A 21,898-nucleotide genomic window follows, 5' to 3' on the forward strand; every position below is an offset into this window, starting at 1 on the left:
AAAAGACACACACACAAAAAAAAAAAAAAAGAAAGAAAGAAAAACTTTTTAATCTCTCAGTATTCATTTGAAAAGAATGTTAGAAGTTAAAAAAAAAAAGCCAATGGAAATTAAAACCTAATTTCTCTAGAATGTCTTTCCAACCAACATGTTATGAGCAAATGAGTCAAATTATGATTGCCTGTATAATTACATGATTATATATAATATAATTAAGTATAATTGATTGACAATGTTGTGTTAGTTTCAGGTGTACACCGCAGTCATTCAGTTACACATATATACCCATTCCATTCTTTTCTCGATTCTCTTCCCTTATAGGTTATTACGAGATATCGAATGTAGTTCCCTGTGCTACCCGGTAGGTTCTTATTGTTCACCTATCTTATATACAGTAGTGTATATTTACTCATCTCAGAATCCCAATTTATACCCCCCCACCCCCGCTTCGTGTATATTCTTTCCCTAACAAAATCCCAGTTCTCTCAGGAGTTCCTTTTCATTATCCTCAAAGCAAGTTTAGTTTCCTGACCCAAAGGACGACTGGGTTGAGAAATATGGGACTCCCTCCATAACCAATCAAGTGTCTTCCAACTTTTTAACTCTCCAATAAAAGCGGTTTGCCTCTCTTCAACCCTTTAAAAACTAGGTTGTAGCCTGTGCTACAAGAGGCATCGGGTCAGAGCTTCTCTAGCACATACACTGCCAAAGACATGCTTCCGTAAGGGAAAGATCTTGATACCCATTTGGTCATTGAGTTTTGTGTTCATTCATTCAGAAAATATTTATGAAGCAGCACTTTATGGGTGAAGCACTGGAGAAAGAGCGGTGAGCCAGATTCTTAAGTTATTAGGGTGCAACTGGAAGCTCATTTTAAAAACCTGACCAAGACAACCAAATTCTATAGGTTTTATGCAACACTGCATTTTCCTTGGCTTATATATATGCAACTTGGACCAACAAGGCTCCTTTACATTAATAATATGCTTGCTAAACTGAACATGTCCATAGAGAATCCAGTGTTATTCTCTGGCTTAGAGAAACTGGTTAATTGCTATTAAAGTTACCCCTCATAAAGCAGAGTATCTTGCAATTGAATGCAGAGCACTTGGCTCTCTGTGAAAGTGTTCTACTATATCACATCCATCGCAGACATCATGTACATAATCATTACAGGACGGGAAGAGTCCCCTGACGTCGCGCCAATTAACGTGGAAACCCACAGTGTGAACCAGCCCGTGGGATACCAATGTTTCAGAGATCAAGTGACAGCGCCGCTGAAATTTCTAAGGAGTGACTGCAATAACAAACGAAGAAAACCAAACGGTGCCCATCATAATTCATTAGACGCAACGTTTCATTACTTTGCGCCCAGGAGGATTTTTTGCAGAGTGAACTATCACAGCCGACCACTGAGGTGACCGAGCGCGAATCTGGGATAAACACAGGTAGGTGTGCCCAGTCAGTAAGAGAGAACGTGCTGCTTGGCTTGGCCTCATCCAGACAAGTGTCCTGTAACAAAATGCAGGACACCCTGAGAACTGTTTTTCTGCATTTAGTTTTCACGTGGAAGCGTCTACAACCGTGGTCCAGCCCAGACATGTGCGTTTATCAGGCACGTGTTCACAAATGTTCAAAACCCCGTTAGATTGTGGGCAGGCTCACAGTCATCCCCCCTTCCCAAACACAGGCCGGTTCTTTAGGCTACACACGCTGACCTCTAACACGAGGCATTCAAATGAGACACAGGGGCATGCACGCCAGACACTGGTCCCAAGACGGAGTCATAATTCAGTCTTCTGATCAAGAAGTACAACTTCTCTCCTAACCTCCAGGGGGCGACTAACTCGATGCTTTGCACACAGGGAGTCAATAACTGCTCACTGAATTAAATGAATTAATCCTCTGTAATATTATCGGGTACCACCTAACTAATTAATGCTCTCATTCGTGAATTTATCATCCAGACAGATATTCATTTACTTATTGAATAGACATTTATGAAAGGCCTGCTGCTTACCAGGTATGGCCAGCACAGATAAAAAAATTCCATGACACCAGCCACATAACTCAGGCCATAGAAGGTAACAAGCAGTGTTTTGGGAGTTTCTGTTCTTCAATGAAGCTCCAGAGATTCCTAATTATGGACTCTAACTAGGAATATAATTCAGCAGATGCCTGCCCTCCTCTAAAGAATATGCCAGGAGCTCAGAGGAAATGAACCTGACTAGTATCCATGAGGACGCAGGTTTGATCCCTGGCCTCACTCAGTGCTTAAGGATCCGGCATTGTTGTGAGCTGTGGTGTAGGTCACAGACCCAGCTCGGATCCGGCTTTGCTGTTGCTGTGGCTGTGGTGTAGGCCGGCAGCTACAGTTCCGGTCCAACCCCTAGCCTGGGACCCTCCATATGCCAAAGGTGCAGCCCTAAAAAGACAGGGGAAAAAATGTGCCAGCTAATGAAGTTAGTTCAAAATAGCATTTGACTCCGGAGACTCGACCAGGACCCCTCCGGAGACCAGCCATGGCTCCCCACTGCAGAGACTCGTTCATTTCTTCAATCAGTCATTGGCACCTGCCGGAGAAAAGGCTAGGAAGGAGACAGTGAGCATCTTATAGCCTTCCCTCCTGGTTTTCTTTGGGGATCCTCAAAACTATTGATTTTCTGAGCTCATCAAAATGCAGCTGAGTTCAGCTGCTGAACATCTGGTCAGCAGCTCGCTTGACCTCCTCAATGGACTGACACTGGTGACTCTCTTAGGTTTACTATCCTCAAAGGCAGAGCCTGAGAAAGAAACCAAGCCCTTCAAAGGAAATACGTTCACCTCTTCAGAGGAAGCTGCAAGTGTCCCAAGGGTACTGGAAGAATCCATTCAAAAGATGGACGAGAGAAACAAACACAATCAAGAGTCCCGATTCGTTCGGAAAAAGCAAATTAGATAAGGGAATAAATGAAGCAAGAAGAAGGAGGCTGCACTTGGGCACCAGAAAGAGCTCACAGGAGAGAATGGTTTTTTTGCACATGAAATGACATTTGCTATGCAGGCACGTTTTAGGCTGTGTGACCCCTGTATCTCCACCAAGAAGCAGGTCTTGTTATCACTATTGAGTCTATTCTACAGATGAGAAACTGAGGCTCAGAAAAGTGCAGGAACCTTGACAGGACATTTCATGCCTGGGATATAGGATCTTTATCTCTAGAGGGACCATAAAAAGTTCAGCCCTACAAATGAACCTTTCCACAGAAAAGACAGTCATGCACTTGCCAAACAGACTTGTGGTTGTTGAGGGGGAGGGGGCGAGAGGGGGGTGGTTGGGGAGCTTGGGGTTAATAGATGCAAACGATTGCCTTTGGAATGGATGAGCAATGAGATCCTGCTGTGTAGCCCTGGGAACTAAGTCTAGTCACTTAGGATGGAGCCTGAGAATGTGCGAAAATAGAATGTGTACATGTAGGTGTAACTGGGCCACCATGCTGTACAGTACAAAAAAAAAAACTGTATTGGGGAAATAATTATTAAAAAAAATTTTTTTTAAAGTTCAGCCCTAAGTCAGGAGGCCTGTGAGTTCATCCTGTCATCAGGCCCTGTGTTAGAATCGAAGCTCTGCTTCTCGGGAGTTACAGACCCTTCATCTGCAGAGCGTTGCTAATAAAAGCAGCTTCTGCAATCAGGTTGTTGAGTGGAGAGATTGAAATAAATCCTACGAAACACTCGACACTGTGCTTGCCTCTTGGCCAGTGCCCCTGAATATGAGCTTTTCATCACAGACTGCAAAAGGCCCACATCCATCTCTCAGGAATGACGAGGAGCTCGATAGGCGGTTGATGGACTTCCAACCCTGCCAAGCAAACCTGACTCCCAGAAACCTTCTCCCCCTTGGCCACTTCTCCTCCTACTGCCTGATACTTCAGTCCATTTTCCCCCACTTTCATCTAGATTTTTCTCGCCTGGTCAGGTGCACAGGGGAGTCTAGGGGGGCATAAAGGAAGATAAATGCTCAGCGTCTATCCTCCTGCTTTGTTTCAGATCTCTGCCCCAACTCCATGATAAAAAAAGAAAGCTCCGTCTGTAACGATGAATATACGTCAGTATACGTTTGTCCAAGCTCACAGCATGTACAACATCAGAGGGAAGAGCCATGTAAACGATGGCCTCTGAATGATTATAATGTGTCAGTGCAGTAGCTCAGCAACGGTAACAAAGGCACCACTCTGGTGGGGCATGTTGGTAACTGGGGGCGCTCTGCATACGTGTGGGCAGGGGGGTAGGTAAGAATCCTCTGTGCTCTCTCAATTTTGCTATGAACCTAAAACGCTTCTTAAAAATTAATTTCAGGAGTCCCCACTGTGGCTCAGTGGTTAACGAATCCGACTAAGAACCACGAGGTTGCAGGTTGGATCCGTGGCCTCGCTCAGTGGGTTAAGGAACCGCTGTTGCCCTGAGCTGTGGTGTAGGTTGCAGATGCAGCTCGGATCTGGCGTTGCTGTGGCTCTGGTGTAGGCCGGCGGCTATAGCTCCAATGAGACCCCTAGCCTGGGAGCTTCCCTTTGCCGTGGAAGTGGCCCAAGAAATGGCAAAAAGACAAAAAATAATAATAATAATTAATTTCAGAGCGGTTGGATGGACTGGAGTTTGAGGTTAGTGGGTACAAACCTTTTGAACGGATAAGCAATGAGGTCCTGCTGTACAGCACAGGGAACTCTACCCAGGCTCTTGGGATAGAACACGGTGGATGATAATATAAGAAAGGGAATGTGTGTGTGTGTGTGTGTGTGTGTGTGTGTGTGTGTGTATGACTGGATCATTTGCTCTACAGCATAAATTGGCACCACATTGTAAATCAACCATACTTTAATTTTTAAAATCTTTAACTAAAAAGGAAAAAAGAGAAAAATTAATTTCATAAAAGAGCAGTAATAACATTTTTTCAAAGCCCAAGAAAACAAAAAAAGTTCAGCCCTCACGCCTCTTCACTATCCTGGAAAAAAAAAGGAGTGGAGAAGGACTATGATAATGAGCTTGATTTCTCCAATTCTATTACTCTTTTTAAAGAATATGCCTGTGTGCCTGGAAAAAAGACAAAAGAATCCCCAAAGAATCCAGTTTTAACCAACCCTCGATGGTATAATATTGACTAGTTTGACTTCCTTTTCTAAATTATTTTCTAAACTCCTACGATAATTGTGTGAGAAATGGGGAAAAGGTCTTTATTATTATGTCATTTAAGAGATATGTTATCCAGTAGACATACTGTGCCTGGATTCACAGACTGAAGAAAACAAAAGAAAACACAACAAAACCAAAAAACCCACCACCACCCTTAGACAGGCAGTGACTGAGATGTGAGAGGATCAGGGCATCAGGTGTCAAGGATGAATCTATCATCTCCAAGGTCCTGCACCAGCATCACACGACAGCGATTCCCATGGCACTCAAACCAACAGACTCAGAAGACCAGAGAAGTCACTTTGCAAAACAGCAGAAGTGGCAGAGGCAGCATCTGGAAGGAAGCCTGGGGGGAGGCAGCTCTGGAGTTTCACTGAAAGGCAACTACACGAGAGACACACGCAGAAGAAGAACGATTTTCACACAACCTAGAAGCTCCTGAGATGTGACAGCATCTTTCCAATAAGATGAGCAAAAGCATTACAACACTGCAAATCAACGCTACTTTAAAAAAAAAAAAAAGAAAAGAAAAGCTGAACTAACGCATACACACACACACACACACACACACACACACACACACGAGTCTTGAAAAGAGAAACTGCACTCTGGTCCATTCAACCAGCACACGTGGATCGAGTGACTGTGTAAATAAAACCACTGGAGCACCTTCCCGCACTGGCATCTTCATGAGACAGGACTACCTCCAACCACCCCGGGTGGCTTCTTGGGGCCAGTTATCATCTCTGCCTCCCCCAGGACAATCTGAACACCTACACAATTCACAGCAGAGGGAGAATCTTTACGACACACTGCCCCCTTGTCCACTGCACCTCAAAGCTCACAGGCGCCTTCTGATCACCAGAAAGGTACCTGAACTGACCCGATGCTGCACAGCGGCTCCGTTTTCTGATGAGTTCAGGGACTCATAGCAGATCCGGGTGCAGCCCTGGGTTTCCCTGCTTCGAGTATGTAAACATCACTCTTTGGAGTTGTGCCAGTGCTTGAGTTGAGTGGCTTTCAGGTGCTATTTATTTTGTTACGTTTATTGTTCAGCGTTACTGTTTGTTGACTTGATGTATTTTTTTTTCCCCTACAAAGGGGCCAGTCGGTAAGGACACATCCTGTAGATGGAAAATTGATGATTTTCTATTGTTTGGTGTTTGTGCGTTGCCGCTTTATTTGCTGTGGTTCAAAGGACCTAAACAATGCAGTCACTGGAATTTAATAACTGGTGTAGGATCAGCACGGAGAACAATCCGTGGGCTGAGGGTTTTGGACCCAGATCGAGGGATCTCTGCTTGACAAAAAAAAGCAAAATCTAAAGGGACCTTTACCCTAAATAACCACAGCAAAGAAAACCTCTCATTGAATCTCAAAGGGGTTTAGTTTTCAACAAATAGAAGCAGGCTCACGCATCTTTCTCCATGATTCCAAGACGACTGGGGAGCCCATCGGACACAAGTCTTCCTCACAGACGTGGCTAATCAAGCTACACTTGTCACCCAAAACACCAGTGAGCAGACAAGGCTAAGGATGGGATCAAGGGGCTAAAGCTATTACCTTAGAAACATCATCCTGTCACCTCCTTCGAGAGAGTGAATTCTGCCAGAAAATCGGTGGCAACAGGCTCATTTTCCTTGGAGGGGAGATGGAGCATAACAAACCCCGATTGGCAGAGGAAGTTTCCACTGGGAGCCCTTCCTGCATCGGTGCGTCTCTGGTGGGGCTGGCTATCTGTGTAGGAAGTGGACACAGGAAGTGTCTGTCTATAAACCCTTTATCCTCAAGGTAATTGCTACAGCAGCATTTTACTGTTTACCAAAGCAGTAAACATGGGATCTAAAAAAAGCTGTTTTCCATCTCCAAAGAACAAGGCTTAAAAAAATACACACGGGCCTGTTTTATAACTCACTTCTTATCAAACCTGTGGGCAATATGACTCTTCGAGCGTGAGTGAGTCAATGGGGGCAGCTTTGCGGGTAGACGAGAACGTTCTCTCGGCGATGCCCAGGAAACAAAGCCTGGTTCCCTTCGGCGAGGTAGCTCCACTAGCAGAGTGAGTTTGATTTCTCTTCTTCTGAGTTTAGGGCAGGCGTCACAGTGAAGGCAGGGCCTTTAGCTGAGCAGGTCAAGTCCATAAGACTTTCCACGGTAACTTAAACTGGTGCACTGGATTAATCCATCACCAAGTCACCTGTGTTTGACCTTGGGAAATATTCTTTTTTATACGTGGATATAAATATGCCTCTAGCTCCAGGAGTTCACTCAAGAAGAAATTAAAGACAGAACTCAAACGCAGAGGCGGGGCCACTGCTTTTGGTGACTTCTACCTGGTCACTCTTCCCTTTCTTTCTTTACTGCAGGTGAAAAGCTTGCAAGCCTGCACCATCCCAGACATCCTTGGACAAGAAGGCATGGAGTAACTGCGAGAGCCAGCATGGGCTGAAGGGAAGCAGGTCCAAGGAGAATCCCTGGGCACTGGAGATGCTTGGGAAAGTCCTGAGCAGCCTTACTGCTGCCCTTCAAGTTTTTAAAAGCTCCTGGGGGATTGGTTTTTTGTTTTGTTCCAGTTTTTTGGCTTGTTTGCTCTTTAGGGCTGCCCCTGAGGCATGTGGAGTCCCCAGGCTAGGGGTCGAAAGGGAGCTGCAGCTGCAGCCTATGCCACAGCCACAGCCATGCCAGATCTGAGCCACATCTTCAACCTATGCTGCGGCTTGCAGCAACACTGGATCCTTAACCCACTGCGTGAGGTCAGGGATCGAACCCACATCCTCATGGATGCTGGTCAGGTTCATTCCTGCTAAGCCACAACAGGAATGCCTCCTAGGAGACTGCAGAGAGAAGAAAGAGGAGGGAAGGATGTGAGAGTGAGATGTAAAAAGAGATGGAGTGAAGAACAAGTCCCCAGAGTCTTTTCCAGGGCTGGCCACACCCGGCTCAGGCAAACTCCACAGCAAGCATCTCTCGGCACTGTTTCAGGTCAGCTCCAAGGCAGACGGTACTGTGGATAACTGAGAATGCCCCATTCTCTTAGCAGTTTTCTCTCTTAATAAAGAGAAAAGAACACGTTCATTACAAGAAAATTGGCGAACTTGAAAAAATAAAGCATTCACAAGCTGTTGTAGAAACTGGGAAAAGAAAAAAAAAAAAAGCCTTTTACAGATTTCCTGATTTTAGTCCTAGAAGGAAAACACATTTGACTCGAGTGAATAGTTAAATTAGCTCACATGGATTAAGTGCATCAGATGTGCCCCCTCCAAGCTCCGCCCGGCTTAATCTCACCAGCCCTGTGAAGCTGGCACCACTGTTAGGCCCTTTCATAGATGGAAGGACCCAGATACCCAGGAGGTGCGCCCCCTGTGCAGGGTGAGATGCCAGGAAGACAGCTTCTATTTGCCCAAGAAGGAACTAAGGATGCGAGAGATGCCTTCACCTGCTGAGGCCCCACGGCATCCACCAGCAGCCCAGCCACCATCTCTCAGGCCAGCCCCTTTCCACTTCCCCTGCCCAGCACCCCCCCTCGACGCCTCCCTTTCCTTGTGAGCAAGATAAGACCAATCCTTTCCCCACAGAGGCTATTTTAAGGATGCCATGAAGAAACAGAGTACCAAGCGCCTCCCTGGGCATAAGATAAACCCGGGCTGGCCTCGCTCTCTGGCACCTTCCTGCTTCTTGATGCTCTCAGGAATGTCAGGTGGCCCCGGACCTACTTCCAACACAGATCCCAAGGGGACGTCGCAATATAAAACCACACACTTGCTTATTTTTTGCTTTAAACTTGGAGCAACGTCTTGGGAAATCTACCCCAAATTGAGACACAAACTAATTGTGTTGACAAATTCCGAAGTGTCGTTTCAACAGTTTCCTCTTCCTCTAAGGTAGCATCACAGGCATACGGTTAAGTTTAAAAAATAAAACTCGCCACGGAGCCAATGGGAGCCAAAGGGAACAGGAGGGTAAAGTCACGATTGGCTGACGACTGGAATTAAGGGACCTGGGGGCACGGTGGGGGAGGGGCGGGAATGTCTGTTCAAGGCTGACCCCGTGTCGATGCTTGCTTAGGAAAAAAAAACAAAAACACCAAACCCATCAATTTGCTATACCGAAGTTTATAATGGAAAGAGAGGTGTTAAATCATCGAGGTAGCATGATTTAAAGGTCACTGCGCTCGATTCAGGAGGGCGCGTTATTTGCCTGCCCCCCTAGAAATGTTCTTTGTTACACGCTCCAGATTCTGACATGCATTGTCTTGAACAAAACGGTTTGAAGTAAAGCCCTGATGTTAATGTTATGATTGGATTGTGCTGCGGCTTTCAAAATAAATAATTTTGCTCGGCCTTGGCATTTCTTTGCGAAATGGCTCCGCACTTATCTGCGCCCCACAGCAGGTGACCGTTCTTTGCCGTGTTTAATTCCTGCTGAAAGGCTGGGGAAGGCCTGATGGAAAACTCGGAGGCGAGGGCGAGGAAGTTGCTACTTGGGTTGAGGAAACTTAAATCAGCAGCTGATCTGGACTCTGGAACCAGGGGCCCCCTTGGAGACTGTCATATATGGAAAGTATTCTTGCCGCCAAGCAAATGGAGAACTGGGTGCTAGAGTTTTATTTAGCACTTGAATGTTCTAGTTCTTTATCTTAATTAGCCACTGAGAGCATAATGATGGCTGCCTCTGGGGGTTCTCACGTAAGGTCGCCAGTTATAATCATTTTCTTTATTTCATGTAGCAGTATATCATTTAATAGATCATCCCCCCCCACCCCCCCCCCCCCCCCCCCCGCAGAGTCATTTAATATTTGGAGCTTGGGCAAACAGCAGGAAAAACAGAGATTATATGACGATAAACTGAGGGGAAACAGATTTGTGTGCCCTGAGTAAATTTCCTAGCCTTTCTAATCCCCTAGTCCTTATCTGGACAAAAAGCAGCACCAGGATCCAGGCTACAGTGAGCATCCAGCACCGACCCAGGCGTGAAACAAGCTGTTTCAAGAATGATGTTAATTTGGACTATGAATTCAAGACACAACCCTGCCTTTTTAAAATGTTTTTCCATGCTCTTTTCAACAGAACCTTCATTCTATTTAGTTACTTTGTATATAAGCTAGGAGCAATATCTCTAAAGAAATACATCTTTTTAAAATCTGCAATAATGTTTATATTACTGAGCTTAACTTTCTCTTTAGGATCCGAAAGGATTTTAATCAAAATCGATTTTTTTCAACAAATATTTATTGAACCCCGACCCTCTGTCCATCTCTGTCGATGATACAAAAGAGATGGACACACCATCCCCAAAAACAGGTTATATGGTTTCCGCGGGTAAACACAGAGCCACAAACACAAGCAAAGTTGGGGGCATTGCTGACACATCAAAAAGCGTGGACAGACTGAGAAATGATCCTAGACTTTATACAACATGCCTCAGCCAGGGGAAATAGTAGCAAATAAGTTTGATCAAACAGGGAACAAAAGTATGAATAAGAAAAAGATCCAGAGGTCACAGTGGAAATAAGTTCACAACAACAACGACAAAAGGTGTAATGAAATACTATAATGATGAAAATACAAAAAAAAAAATAAGATTCCACTTTAGACCTTCACAATGGCAAAGATTCAAATTAAAATATTCAGAGCTGTTATGAGTACAGTGGGACTGGCCTTATCTATGCCTAGAAATGGGACTGGCACAAGCCTTCTTAGAAAGTAAACTGGCCATTTTTTAAAACGGGCATATATTTAAATGTAGCAGAGACCTTAAAAATATATATATACCCAGTGGTCCAATAATGCCTCTTCTAAGCCCTAAGACCAATAACATGAATTTAAAAAAAAAAAATTACACAGAGCACGTATTGTAATTAGTGGAAAATGGAACGCAATATTACTTCCAACAGGAAATTGGTTCTATAAAGTATGCTACTTATTTCAGATGGAATAAAATTAAGCATAAAACTTCTGCTTATCCACATCTTTTAGAGACATGGGGGAAATGAGTATAAAACAAGGTTAACTGAGAAAAGCAGGACAGTCAGGGAGACAGAAGGACAGACAAACACACACACAGTCGGAAGACACACACGAAGTGTTGGGAATTTTCTCTGACGGGCTGAGGCGAGGAGCCACTGATATTGACTTTGTAATAATTCCTTTCTCTCGTGTTATCTACAGTGAGAATGTTTTATGACTGTAATTTGTACCAAACAACGAGATGCATTTTTCAAAATTAACAAGGCTGGAGGACAGTGGTAACCTAGTAACCCAGGGTCTGCCTTCATCAGCAGCAACATGCACTTCAAGCCTCTGCCCTCTTCCATCAGCAAACTAACAGCCTCCACCTTCAGAACAGGACTAAACCAACCCCTGACCGGCCGGCCAGGCCTTCAGGGACCCCCAGGATGCTGCACCTGCCCTTGTGTTTGGTCCCTGCCCTGCCACACCATTCTCCAGGGACCCCTGCAAACACCCCATCCTGACTCCTCCTGACTCCCTGTGCCCTGTCTTAGCTGGGAGGCTGGAATAATGACATGTCAAAGTGACCTGTTATTCTCCCTGTCTCTTCAGACTGAGTGAAGATAGTGAAAGACCAACACCACGCGACATCGCGTCCGTGTAGAATCTTTCAAAAGGATACAAAGGAGCTTGCTGGCAGAACAGACACAGAGTTCAATTTACAGAATTGAAAACCTGACCTCTAGGGGGGATGGACTGGGGGTTTGGGGTGGGCAGAGGCACACTGGGTCTATACAACGCCTGGCCAGTGGGGCCCTGCTGTACAGCACAGAGCTCTACCCAATATTCTGGAATCTTCTCTGTGGGAGAAGCAGCTGAATGAGAGTGGATGGGTGGACACGTAAAACGGAATCTCTGTGCCGCCCAGCAGAGGATCACAACCTCGTAAACCACCCACACTTCAATTCAATTTTTTTTTTTTTTGGTCTTTTCGCCGTTTCTTGGGCTGCTCCCACAGCATATGGAGGTTCCCAGGCTAGGGGTCCAATCGGAGCTGTAGCCCCCGGCCTACGCCAGAGCCACAGCAACGCAGGATCCGAGCCGCGTCTGCGACCTACACCACAGCTCACGGCAACGCCGGATCCTTAACCCACTGAGCAAGGGCAGGGACCGAACCCGCAACCTCATGGTTCCTAGTCGGATTCATTAACCACTGAGCCACGACGGGAACTCCTCAATTCAATTTTTAAAAATGGGAAGGAAAAAAATAGCATGAGGATGACAACATTGTAAGTCCACTATATGCCAGTATTTAAAAAAATAACAAATACATTAAAAATGTTTAAAAAAAAAAAAAAAAAAGCCTTAACGCAGAGTCTGTGCCTCTGGGCTGCACAGCTGAGGCCGGGTAGTGGAATACACAGAGAGAACTCAGCGCGGGGCCGAGAAGGTAAGGTGCCTCACTAGGAGGGGTCAGATGTGGGGGTGTCTCGGGGGTAGCACCCACCAGAGGCTCTACAGCCCTGAACTGTATCTGCCCCACACAGGACAGCCATTCTAATCCCACCGTGCAGGTGGGGAAGCGGAGGGCAGACACATTAGGGCCCTTGCCCAGGGTTCCAAGGCAGGTGTGTCTGTGGCCAGGCCACATCAGGAAAGAAATCTCTGGGGCCATCTGACTCCATCCTGTCGGGATCAAAGGAGGGGATGGTTGCCCTGCATCTGAGGTGTCCCCTGAGCCCTAAAGGAAAGATCCTGGCACGGCAGACGTGCCACCAACCCTGCAGAGGCCCGGGGACTGTCTCGCTCACACATGCTTCTTCTCGGAAGACCTGAGGCTTCCGAGAAACTCTAGTCCTGCCTTTCCCACGGCCTCCCGCCCCGCAGGGCTCTTGGGTCAGCTGGTAAACCCATCTGTCTGCCAAATTACTGGTATCAACGAGGGTCGTTCTGTTTGGGGTCTCCCCTCCCGCAGGGGAAACCTCCTTCTTGGCTTCTAAACACAAAAGTCATACTTTCCCGAAGGCATCTGTCATGGTCATTTCACGTATCTCTTTTAATCTTATGTGTGCTTTTTCAAGAGACGTTAACAGCATGTATCTGCATATATCAAGGGCAGGGCTGGGGAAATTTTAACAAAGATCTATTTTGCTTAAAAAAAAAAAAAAGCAGTGATAGAATCACTCTAAAGAAGATATAGATAATTAAGGAGCAGTTCAGGCTTCCAGAACATTCTCTCGAGCCTCACGGTCCTACATAAGCATATGTCATGGGAAAAATGACCCCCAACCTCTACCCTTTCCAAGTCTCCTTTCCATGGCCACTGAGTCAGCGTGCCCAGGCTCGGAGAGAGCCGGGGAGAACTGTGTTGTGCCTGGAGAGGGCAGGCTGTGCCCAGAGCCAGCCACAGATGCAAACAGCACATCTGCTCTGTGATGGCCTGTGTGGGAAAATATCTGGAAAAGGATGGACATACAGGTGTATGTAGGGCTGACTCATTCTGCTGCACACCTGAAACGAACCCAACACTGTAAGTCAACGGCACGCTGATAAAATTTACATTTAAATAAAAAAAAAATCTGAAGATGATAATGGCCCATAAGGCCACTTCCAGGCCAGAAGATCCAGCCCTGCTCTGGAGACAACCCTGACATAGGGGGACCGTGGTATTGTACATTTCCTATTCGTTCCACTGCCACACAGAGTCTCCTGAATCAACGAGAGACAAGACAATTTAAATTCCACCTAAGCCCATGGGTTGTTGAAAGTGCAAATGCCCTCGAGCTAGGAAGTCCATTCATCAAAAATCACATCCATCAGGGTTTGAAATATACACAAACAGACAGGTTGACAGGGGCCAATTGTAGAGCATGGAGGAAAATATATTCAATTCTGTGTAATAACCTCGATGGGAAAAGCTGAAAAGCCTTGGATACAGGGATGTGTAGAACTGACCGACTTTGCTGCCTTTGCCTAAAATTCACACAACTTTCTAAGCCAATAAAAATTTGTTTCAAAAAATCACATCCATGAAAATCTTATGAGGAGATGGACTTCCTTCCTATAACCCTGCCTTTTAAATACGTTTGCTTCACACATGATAGCAAATTGTCAGCGAGTGCCTGCTCCATGAAAGGCAGGGAAATACATAAAAGAAGCTTTATGTTTTAAAATTAATTCTTTTTTTTTTTTACTCAAGTATCATTAAGGTACAATATTAAGTTACAGGTGCACCATATCGTGATTCCCCAATTTTAAAGGTTCTTCTCCATTTCTAGTTATCTTAAAATATTGGCTGTGTTCCCTGTGTTGCACAATATAACTTTGCAGTTTGTTTTATTCATAATAGTTTGTTCTCTTCTTTGACCCTGAACCCTGCACTGCCCCTCCCCCTCCTCTCTCCCCACTGGTAACCGCTAGTTGGTTCTTTAGGTCTGTGCGTCTGCTTCTTTTTTGGTTACACACACTAGCTGTTGTATTGTTTAGATTCCGCCTCAAAGTGCTATCACACTGATCCTCAAAATCCTCCAACCTCTGCCACATCAAAGAAAGTAACTTTTTTAAACAACTAATGGGAACAGCACCAGTGTTCTCCCTGGCTAACCTTGTTAGTAACTTTCCATATCCTGTCTGATTCTAAGATGCTCCCCGCTCTGCCACTGGCTGCAGCTTGCTCTCTTCCCAGCCCTTCAGTGCCAGGGCTGTGATCAAGGAAAATCCCCACAATTCCATCCTAAAGGCGAAAGACCTATAAACTCCAGGATCCAGGGATGTGACCTGGGCTTCACAGACCACCCAAGGAGTCCAAGCACAGACTCGGATTTCTGCAGAGCTAGTTTCCCCGGGCATTGCCTTCCTTTCCTGCATTTAAAAGCATGCTCCTCAGAAGGTACTGCAGGCTTCATTAGACTTCCCAGGTGGCTCCAGGCGTAAAAAAGGATCAGGACAGTCTTTGGGGGATTGCATTAAAAATCCTAACCGGAGCAAAATCAAGGTCCAAGGCTCACAGCTGGCTCCTTGGAGTCTGTAAGCAAAGGCAGCGCTGTTTTGCGGCGAAGAAAGGTGCGGTGGGGGGGGGGCGGGGGGAGGAATGTCAGGTGGTCCAGAAGCAGGTAGAAACACCAAAGCAGACTCATGAATCACATCACCTTTGATGCATACGTGTTTTTTTAGACCTCTTAACCTGACCTTAAAATCCACAGACTTTTAAAGATAAATGGGCACCTTACATAAGCTCCTAAAATCCCTTTATTTCTTCCCATGGAAACACTCTGTTCCCATTTCCAAAATACCAAGAAAAAATGATGGTGAGAATCATAAAACTTGGAATAAAAACATCTCATGTGTTAATAGGGTCTTAGAGCTATTACCGCCCCCACCCCCCAAAAAATCCACTCGGAAGGGGAGTACCAACTTAACAAACTCAGTGCCTCTGACACGTGATGGACTAATTGATTTATTTACTGAAACAACAAAAAACAGAGTGCATCTGAGACTGGAAACTGCCTGTATGACAGACTGTTTTCTAATTCCAACGGACAGCTGTAATTTTCCCTCTGCTAATTTGAGCTTTGCACTAACATAATTAAAACTGTAGTCCACAGACCTGGGCCTCTCTTTTTTCCACTCTATAAACAAGTCTGTGAAATCATCTCATTACTTTACCCAGGAAGCCCAGCAGAACATGTCTTAAAGGAAGTTACCTATAAAGAGGGGCGATTTTATTTGAACAGCAGATTAAAAAGCATCCACTTGAAGTCATTTCGAAAGTTCACATGAGATATACACACTATACAGATGATGCAGGGCAATCAAATGCTACGGCAAGTAGAGAATCCTGGACCAATATAAACGGTTTGCCAAAACTCATTCTGAAAGGACAAAATAGTCAGACTTCAAAAACTACCCTCCTATCTTCAGAAATGTGTACTTGGAACAGCAGGACACGTCTGTATGCTATGCAAAATGCACCCCACGCTCTAAAGAATGGTCTGCTATTTCCATGTCCTTCAATACGCTGATTTTTTTTGAAACACACGCGCACAACTGTACTCGCACGACTCAAAATTTATGAAGACTATTAGTCTCAACTGCTATGAAATATGGACATAAATAAGGGCGAAAAAAGTAATTAAGAGGGCAGCATGAGGGGTTATAAAAGCGAATCATTTCTGCTCAGAGCTGAAAAGGGAGCACATCAAACCCTCCCCTGCAAAATGCCTATGTCCTTATATTTCAGCAGACCTCAATCCTTGTAGCCAAAGAAAAGAAAAATCTCTGTAACATTACAGTCTTGGATACATGGATTTTTTTATATACATCACTGATCACATCTTGAAAAACAAAATACATCTTGAGAAACGGAAACTGAAGAGAATTTCTGAAATACAGTTTATACCATAGGTAGTAATTAAATCCTTTCAAACAAACCTTTCAAATACCCAACCAAGGAGGATTTCTGAAATTGTTTTGGCCCCATTCCGGACAAACCTCATATTCCCGAGCTTTCTAGTTAACAGAAGCCCTTGATGAAACCACAATCAAATGCCTCTCACCTACACGCAGCCACACTCTAGGCACGCCACCAATAAAACCCTCCGTTATCCTCTTTTCAGGATCTGTTTCTGCTGCTGCCTTTTTCGCATTTTCTCCAAAGGTCACCAAGGCACGGGGGCCTTGAAAAATATGGTAACAGACCCTTTCATGGGTCCCATGCCACTGAGTTACAGGAATCATCAAATCGGCTTCACTTTCAGGAATCAGGCCGCGTTTACATTTCTACCTACCTGGATTCACCTCCACCTGAGTCTCGCCATGTTATTTACCAGAAACATTTGTGAGAAAAACATCACATCGGACCACAGACCCCAGAGCACAGAGCACCTGCCAGCCACTGCTTCCCGGTTCCCACCAAGCAGCCGTCACCACCGCGAGGAAGAAAGTCTACTCACAGTGCACCGAGGAGAAGGGACTTTATTAAACAGAAATACAGAACCGAACACACCGAATCACCACCATCTGGGTTATACGCGAACCCTCCGCTCTCGGCATGCAGGTTCCAAAAAAAAAAAATCAAGTCAACACTGGCATGTGCCACGACGGACGGCCACTTGCCCAGCATCTTTCTTCGCGTCCACCGGGACCCGGCGGACCCCCCTGGAGCTAAGGGAGGCCTTCGAGAACGTGCGCCAGGGCAGCATCTCCAAGCCCAGCTCTGCCTCGGACCCGGCCCTCCAGCCGCTCCGAGTCCACTCCCTTCCAGCGGACACGCGCGCGGCCCCGCTCGAGACAGGTAAAGAAAATGAAAATTCAGACGCGCCCTGCACAGCTTTTGCAAAAGTCATCCACAGCCCTCAACAGGGAATTTAGAAACCCCAATTTTTTTCCGAGTTTGAAGTTTTTAAGCCTTGCGGATGGTTGGAGTAGGAAAAAGGAAATTTACTAGGCAGTGCAAAGGAAATCTTGTTGTCCTCTATTGTGGCAGTGGGGGTGTTGCCCAACCCTGACTTATCTGCCTTGATAAAGGAAACCAAAGAAAAGGGTAACAAGCACGAGATTTTGTCAAATGAAAAGGAACCCTCTCCTTACCTTAATAGTGCTGGCCATAATGCGATCAAGTTTATTGATCGTTAATAAATGTTAATGATAATTATTGCTTCTCTCTGACCAGAAAGTAGTTTTGATGAGGTTGTTTAGAGCGGATGAGATTGTGCTAAGTCTGGGAAATGAAGTCAGCCAATGGCAGGAAGAGGTTTCTATTGGTCCTGGCGGCCCAGCCCGAAGAAACAGGATATTTGGGAGTGGAGAGATAAGAGGCCCCGAAAACAATGTTGTTTTTCTTGATGATATGCAGCCAGGAGATTTTTTTTTTTTTAATTAAAAAAAAAAAAAGACATCAATTGCCTGGGCCCGGGATGGCCACAGCAGGTGTGACCCGGTGTGCCGCCGTGTGACACGCCACCCCAGGCAGGATGCAGATGTGAGATGTGGCGGGACTCGGTGTGGCTTCGCGTGGGCGGCGAGCACCTCTGCCCTGGGCGTGGAGGGCACCCTGCAGCCGGGTGACAGACGGGCCTTCTCGCCTGTGTCTCGCCAGAAGACCTGCCACACGCCTGGGACCCGGGACTTGAGCCCCCCACACCCCCCATCCCACTCCCGGCTTCTCTTCTCTTAAAAGGAAACTTTGCAGGCGGTACTTAGTTCATGTTCAGGGGCGACAGCGCTTAGTCGCCGCCATTCGCCTGCGGATTTTTGAGGACGTTTATCCCTTCACCATCTCCAGCGAGTGTTCCAGAACAGTTTCATTTTCTCCTTGCAAACATAGGTAGTTGCTCCTGGGTCCACAAAAGCCAGGAGAAAATGCACAGACTCTAGAATGCAAGGAACTAGAAGTAAAGGGGAGAATAAACCTGTCGAATCCTTGTTTTCAAATATCCGTTGAAAATCCCAAGACTCGAAGTGACCACAAACACGTTATAATGGCAGCGAGCTGGCCCCCCTCTGACAAAGGTCCATGTTCCAGACGGACCCCAACAGAACTCCTGGCTACACAGAGATGCCACATCCTCTAGTTCAGTGTTTTAAAATCTGAGCCGTTAAGTTCAGGGCCACACGTCTGTTTGCCCCTCGGACGGAGGAAATGCAGCTCATGGAGGCCTGAACATTCCTGAGAGGATGGCAGGCCTTTTAATTACTCATTTTCAGGAAATTACTTGTTCTCTGGAAGAAACAACATTTTGCTTTGAATTTAGCTACACGAAAGCTGGGCCAGTGAAGAGGTGTGGTCTCCATAGGGGACCCGCAGAACACAATAGACCAAACCCTGAGTCATCCAGCACCTCCTGGTTTCAGAGGCAGGACAGTCAGGGAATCGATTTCATGCCTGCCCACGTCAGAGCTCTAGGAAGGAGCCCAAGGTTCTGTATCTTTTACTGACCCCATGATTTCCCTCTTGTATTAGGACAGAAGAAGGAGGAAAGATGAAGAGGAGGACGGGGAGGAGGAGGAGAAGAGAAAGAGGGAAAGAGAAAAAGAGAAGAAAGAGAAAGAGAAAGAAAGAGAAAGGAAGGAAGGAAGAAAATAAAGAGATAAAAAGAAATAAAAGAGAAAGCAAGCAAGCAAGTGGAATTAAGAAAGAAAGGAGAGAAATAAACAAAAAGAAACAAAGAGAAAGAAACAAAGGGAAAGAAAAAAGACCAAAAAAGAAAAAAGGATGAAAGAGAAAATACAAGAAATCTCGTGTAAAATCAGAACCTGACAAGTTCTCGGCATCTACATTTTGAGGGGATGTTGATTTCCGCTCTTTTCATCTCAGAACAATAAATGAGATGGCAGGCTGATTAAAATTGTGTTTCCCCTAAAATTTCAAAGTCCTGAGCTGTTTCACCTGGGCAGCTTCCACTAAGTGCTGGGAAAAATGTGCTCTCGGCTCCACTGAGACCCCCTGTTTTCTGCTCTCCCAGGAAGCATCCATGTTACATGTTACCTGCGGTACCCCAATCAGCAGTGTTCTACTCAGGATTTCCCAAAGAGCAGCCTTAAACAGGATGACCCCTGTGCTAAAAATTAATAAATAAAAATAAAAAAATTTTTAAAAAGCATGGAAGAAAGTTCTGGGTGGTCCCATCTCACCACTGCAACCTGGGTTCTAGATCCAGCCTCTTATTTGTTCTCTGCAGCAGGAAAGCATCAGCAACCAGCATTGATCGGTGTGACCAGATGCCACATTTTCATTCTGTTCTCACCCATCGTAGACCCATCACCCATCAAGCCCTTCATAAGCCTGGTCATATCTCACTCCAGATGAAAACAGAAGAATGTAAGAGGGACCATACAATCGTTGTGACCATAAAAGGGCCACCTCCATTCATCTGTCCCCACATCACGTTTTCCCATGTTCTAAAGACTCAGCAAATTTTCATCCTTGTTCTCCTACTAACTCCTCTGGGTGGGAGCCACAGAGGAACGTCAAGAGTTGAGAACACACAGGACGAGGGCAACATATTCTAGAAACGAAGTCTGGATGCAGCAGAGAGAATGAGCCGGAATCTTAGCTGGAGACACAGTAGAAGATTCATTCAGGATTGACTGATTGACCCCTGTGCTCAACGCCCAGACAGTGAAATACTTCTCACGGAAAATAACGTGGTAGGTGAATGCTGAGTGATGGAGAAAATCACAGAATGACGTCCAGTAAGTTAAAAATCAGGTTATAAAGGGGAATTATATCACAGACTCATTTTGTCAAAAACAAAAAGGCAAAGTAGAAGTATTAGTAGGTGGTATGATACCAATGGTAGAGAATCTTGTTCTAAATTTTTCTCCCCTTCTCTTCTGATTCATCTGTATTTTCAAGACACTTACAATAACTTCAATAAATATAAGCATATAAATAAATAAGAAAAGAAAATGAGAGTTGCTCACCTATTCTACAGGATGACACGTGGAGTGTTTTGCTTCATATGTTCAGCAAGCCAATATCACGAAAATAAAAAAGTGGGGAAAGGGGAGGAGAGTTCTAGATTAAATAGAACTTAAGAAACGCAAAGCCCGGTGGAAAAAAAATAAAAAGCATTACATTTTGAAAAAAGAAAAGAAACCAAAGGCCCAAATGCAAGTCGTGGTCTTTGATTAGACACTGATATGAGCAAATTAGAAAGCAAAGACCTTTCCGGGGCAGCTAGAGAAATTTGAATATATAATGGTTGTTACTTCACATTATAGATTTATAGTTAACTATTTATAGCTTTAGGAATGCTTTCTTAGGAAAAAGTCCTTACTGTTGAGAGCTGCATGCTGAAGGATGGAAGTTGACAATGTCATAATTCCTGTAATTTGCCTAAAAGAATTCATGAGAAATAATACAATGCACATAGGATCAAACTGTACAACTATCAGATCTCAAGAATAACTATATGATTGTTCACTGTATTATCTGCTCTACTTTTTTTTTTGAGTTCTAACATTTTTATAGCATAGTGTTAAATAAAAATGTCGCCTAGATTTTCTCTCTTAAAAAAAGTTACACGAAACTTAAAATGCCTTTTAACAACAAAGCTTTTTAAGTAACATGCAATGTGGCCTTTCTCCTGGTGAACAGCTGAACAGCATGCAGCACACCCATACCTCTGTTGTCCAGCTATGTGTGTGTACCAAAATGCAAATAGATTTTTGTCTAAAGAATAGTCACTCTTTTTGATTAATACAGTAAGAAATCCAGGAGACGCTCGTGTGGGTTGTGAGGGTCACTATCCAGCCAGCATTCTCCCACCCCATCCATGAGTGCCTCTTCCATGCCCGGCCCGCTGGTGGGCACGAGGGAACAAGGATGGGGGGGTCTGTCCTGTGCCTGGGTGTCCCAGCCTTCAGGAAGTCTGTGTTCTGTGACTCAAATTACACACACACACAAAACTGCAGAGCCTGGGGCCAACCCATGAAACGCAGACTCTTTTAAGGGCAAAACAATAGGACCAAAGGGCTGTATTGTCCCGAAGGTGACACATGAATCTTAAAATGTGTAGTGTATGGATTATTCCCCAGAGCCGGGCAAAAAGGATGTCCCGAGGATTTTTGGCAGGGACCTGCCTGAGACTGCAGATAAGGATCAAGCCTCTGGAGCAGCCCCCACAATGGAAAACTACATTACTCAGTGCAACTTTTCCGTCTCTGGCAATGGGAGGATTGGCCTCGGAACACAGGCAGCTTAAGGCATTCTTGGTCCCCAAGGTCACCCACCTTATCCCGGGGAAGGTCCGTTTTTCTACGCAAAGCCGACCTCAGGAGTT

The 21,898-nt window shown here is 45.2% G+C and overlaps 1 protein-coding gene across 7 annotated transcripts in view; it reads right to left on the bottom strand.

Annotated features, from left to right (window-relative positions):
• The window catches only part of ERG (ETS transcription factor ERG), a 302,582-nt gene that overhangs the window by 111,006 nt on the left and 169,678 nt on the right, over positions 1-21,898 (bottom strand). For 3 of the 7 annotated variants that reach the window (XM_047796635.1, XM_047796621.1, XM_047796608.1), the window contains exon 1: positions 17,703-17,845. The exons of the other annotated variants lie outside the window; for them this stretch is intronic. In XM_047796635.1, the coding sequence (XP_047652591.1) occupies positions 17,703-17,720 (18 nt within the window). In that variant the 5' untranslated portion in view covers positions 17,721-17,845. Of the gene's footprint in view, positions 1-17,702; positions 17,846-21,898 lie in introns of those variants that run through there. 7 annotated transcript variants of the gene reach the window in all.

The sequence above is a fragment of the Phacochoerus africanus genome, chromosome 1, assembly GCF_016906955.1.
Source record: "Phacochoerus africanus isolate WHEZ1 chromosome 1, ROS_Pafr_v1, whole genome shotgun sequence".
In the NCBI taxonomy this organism is placed as follows: Eukaryota; Metazoa; Chordata; class Mammalia; order Artiodactyla; family Suidae; genus Phacochoerus; species Phacochoerus africanus.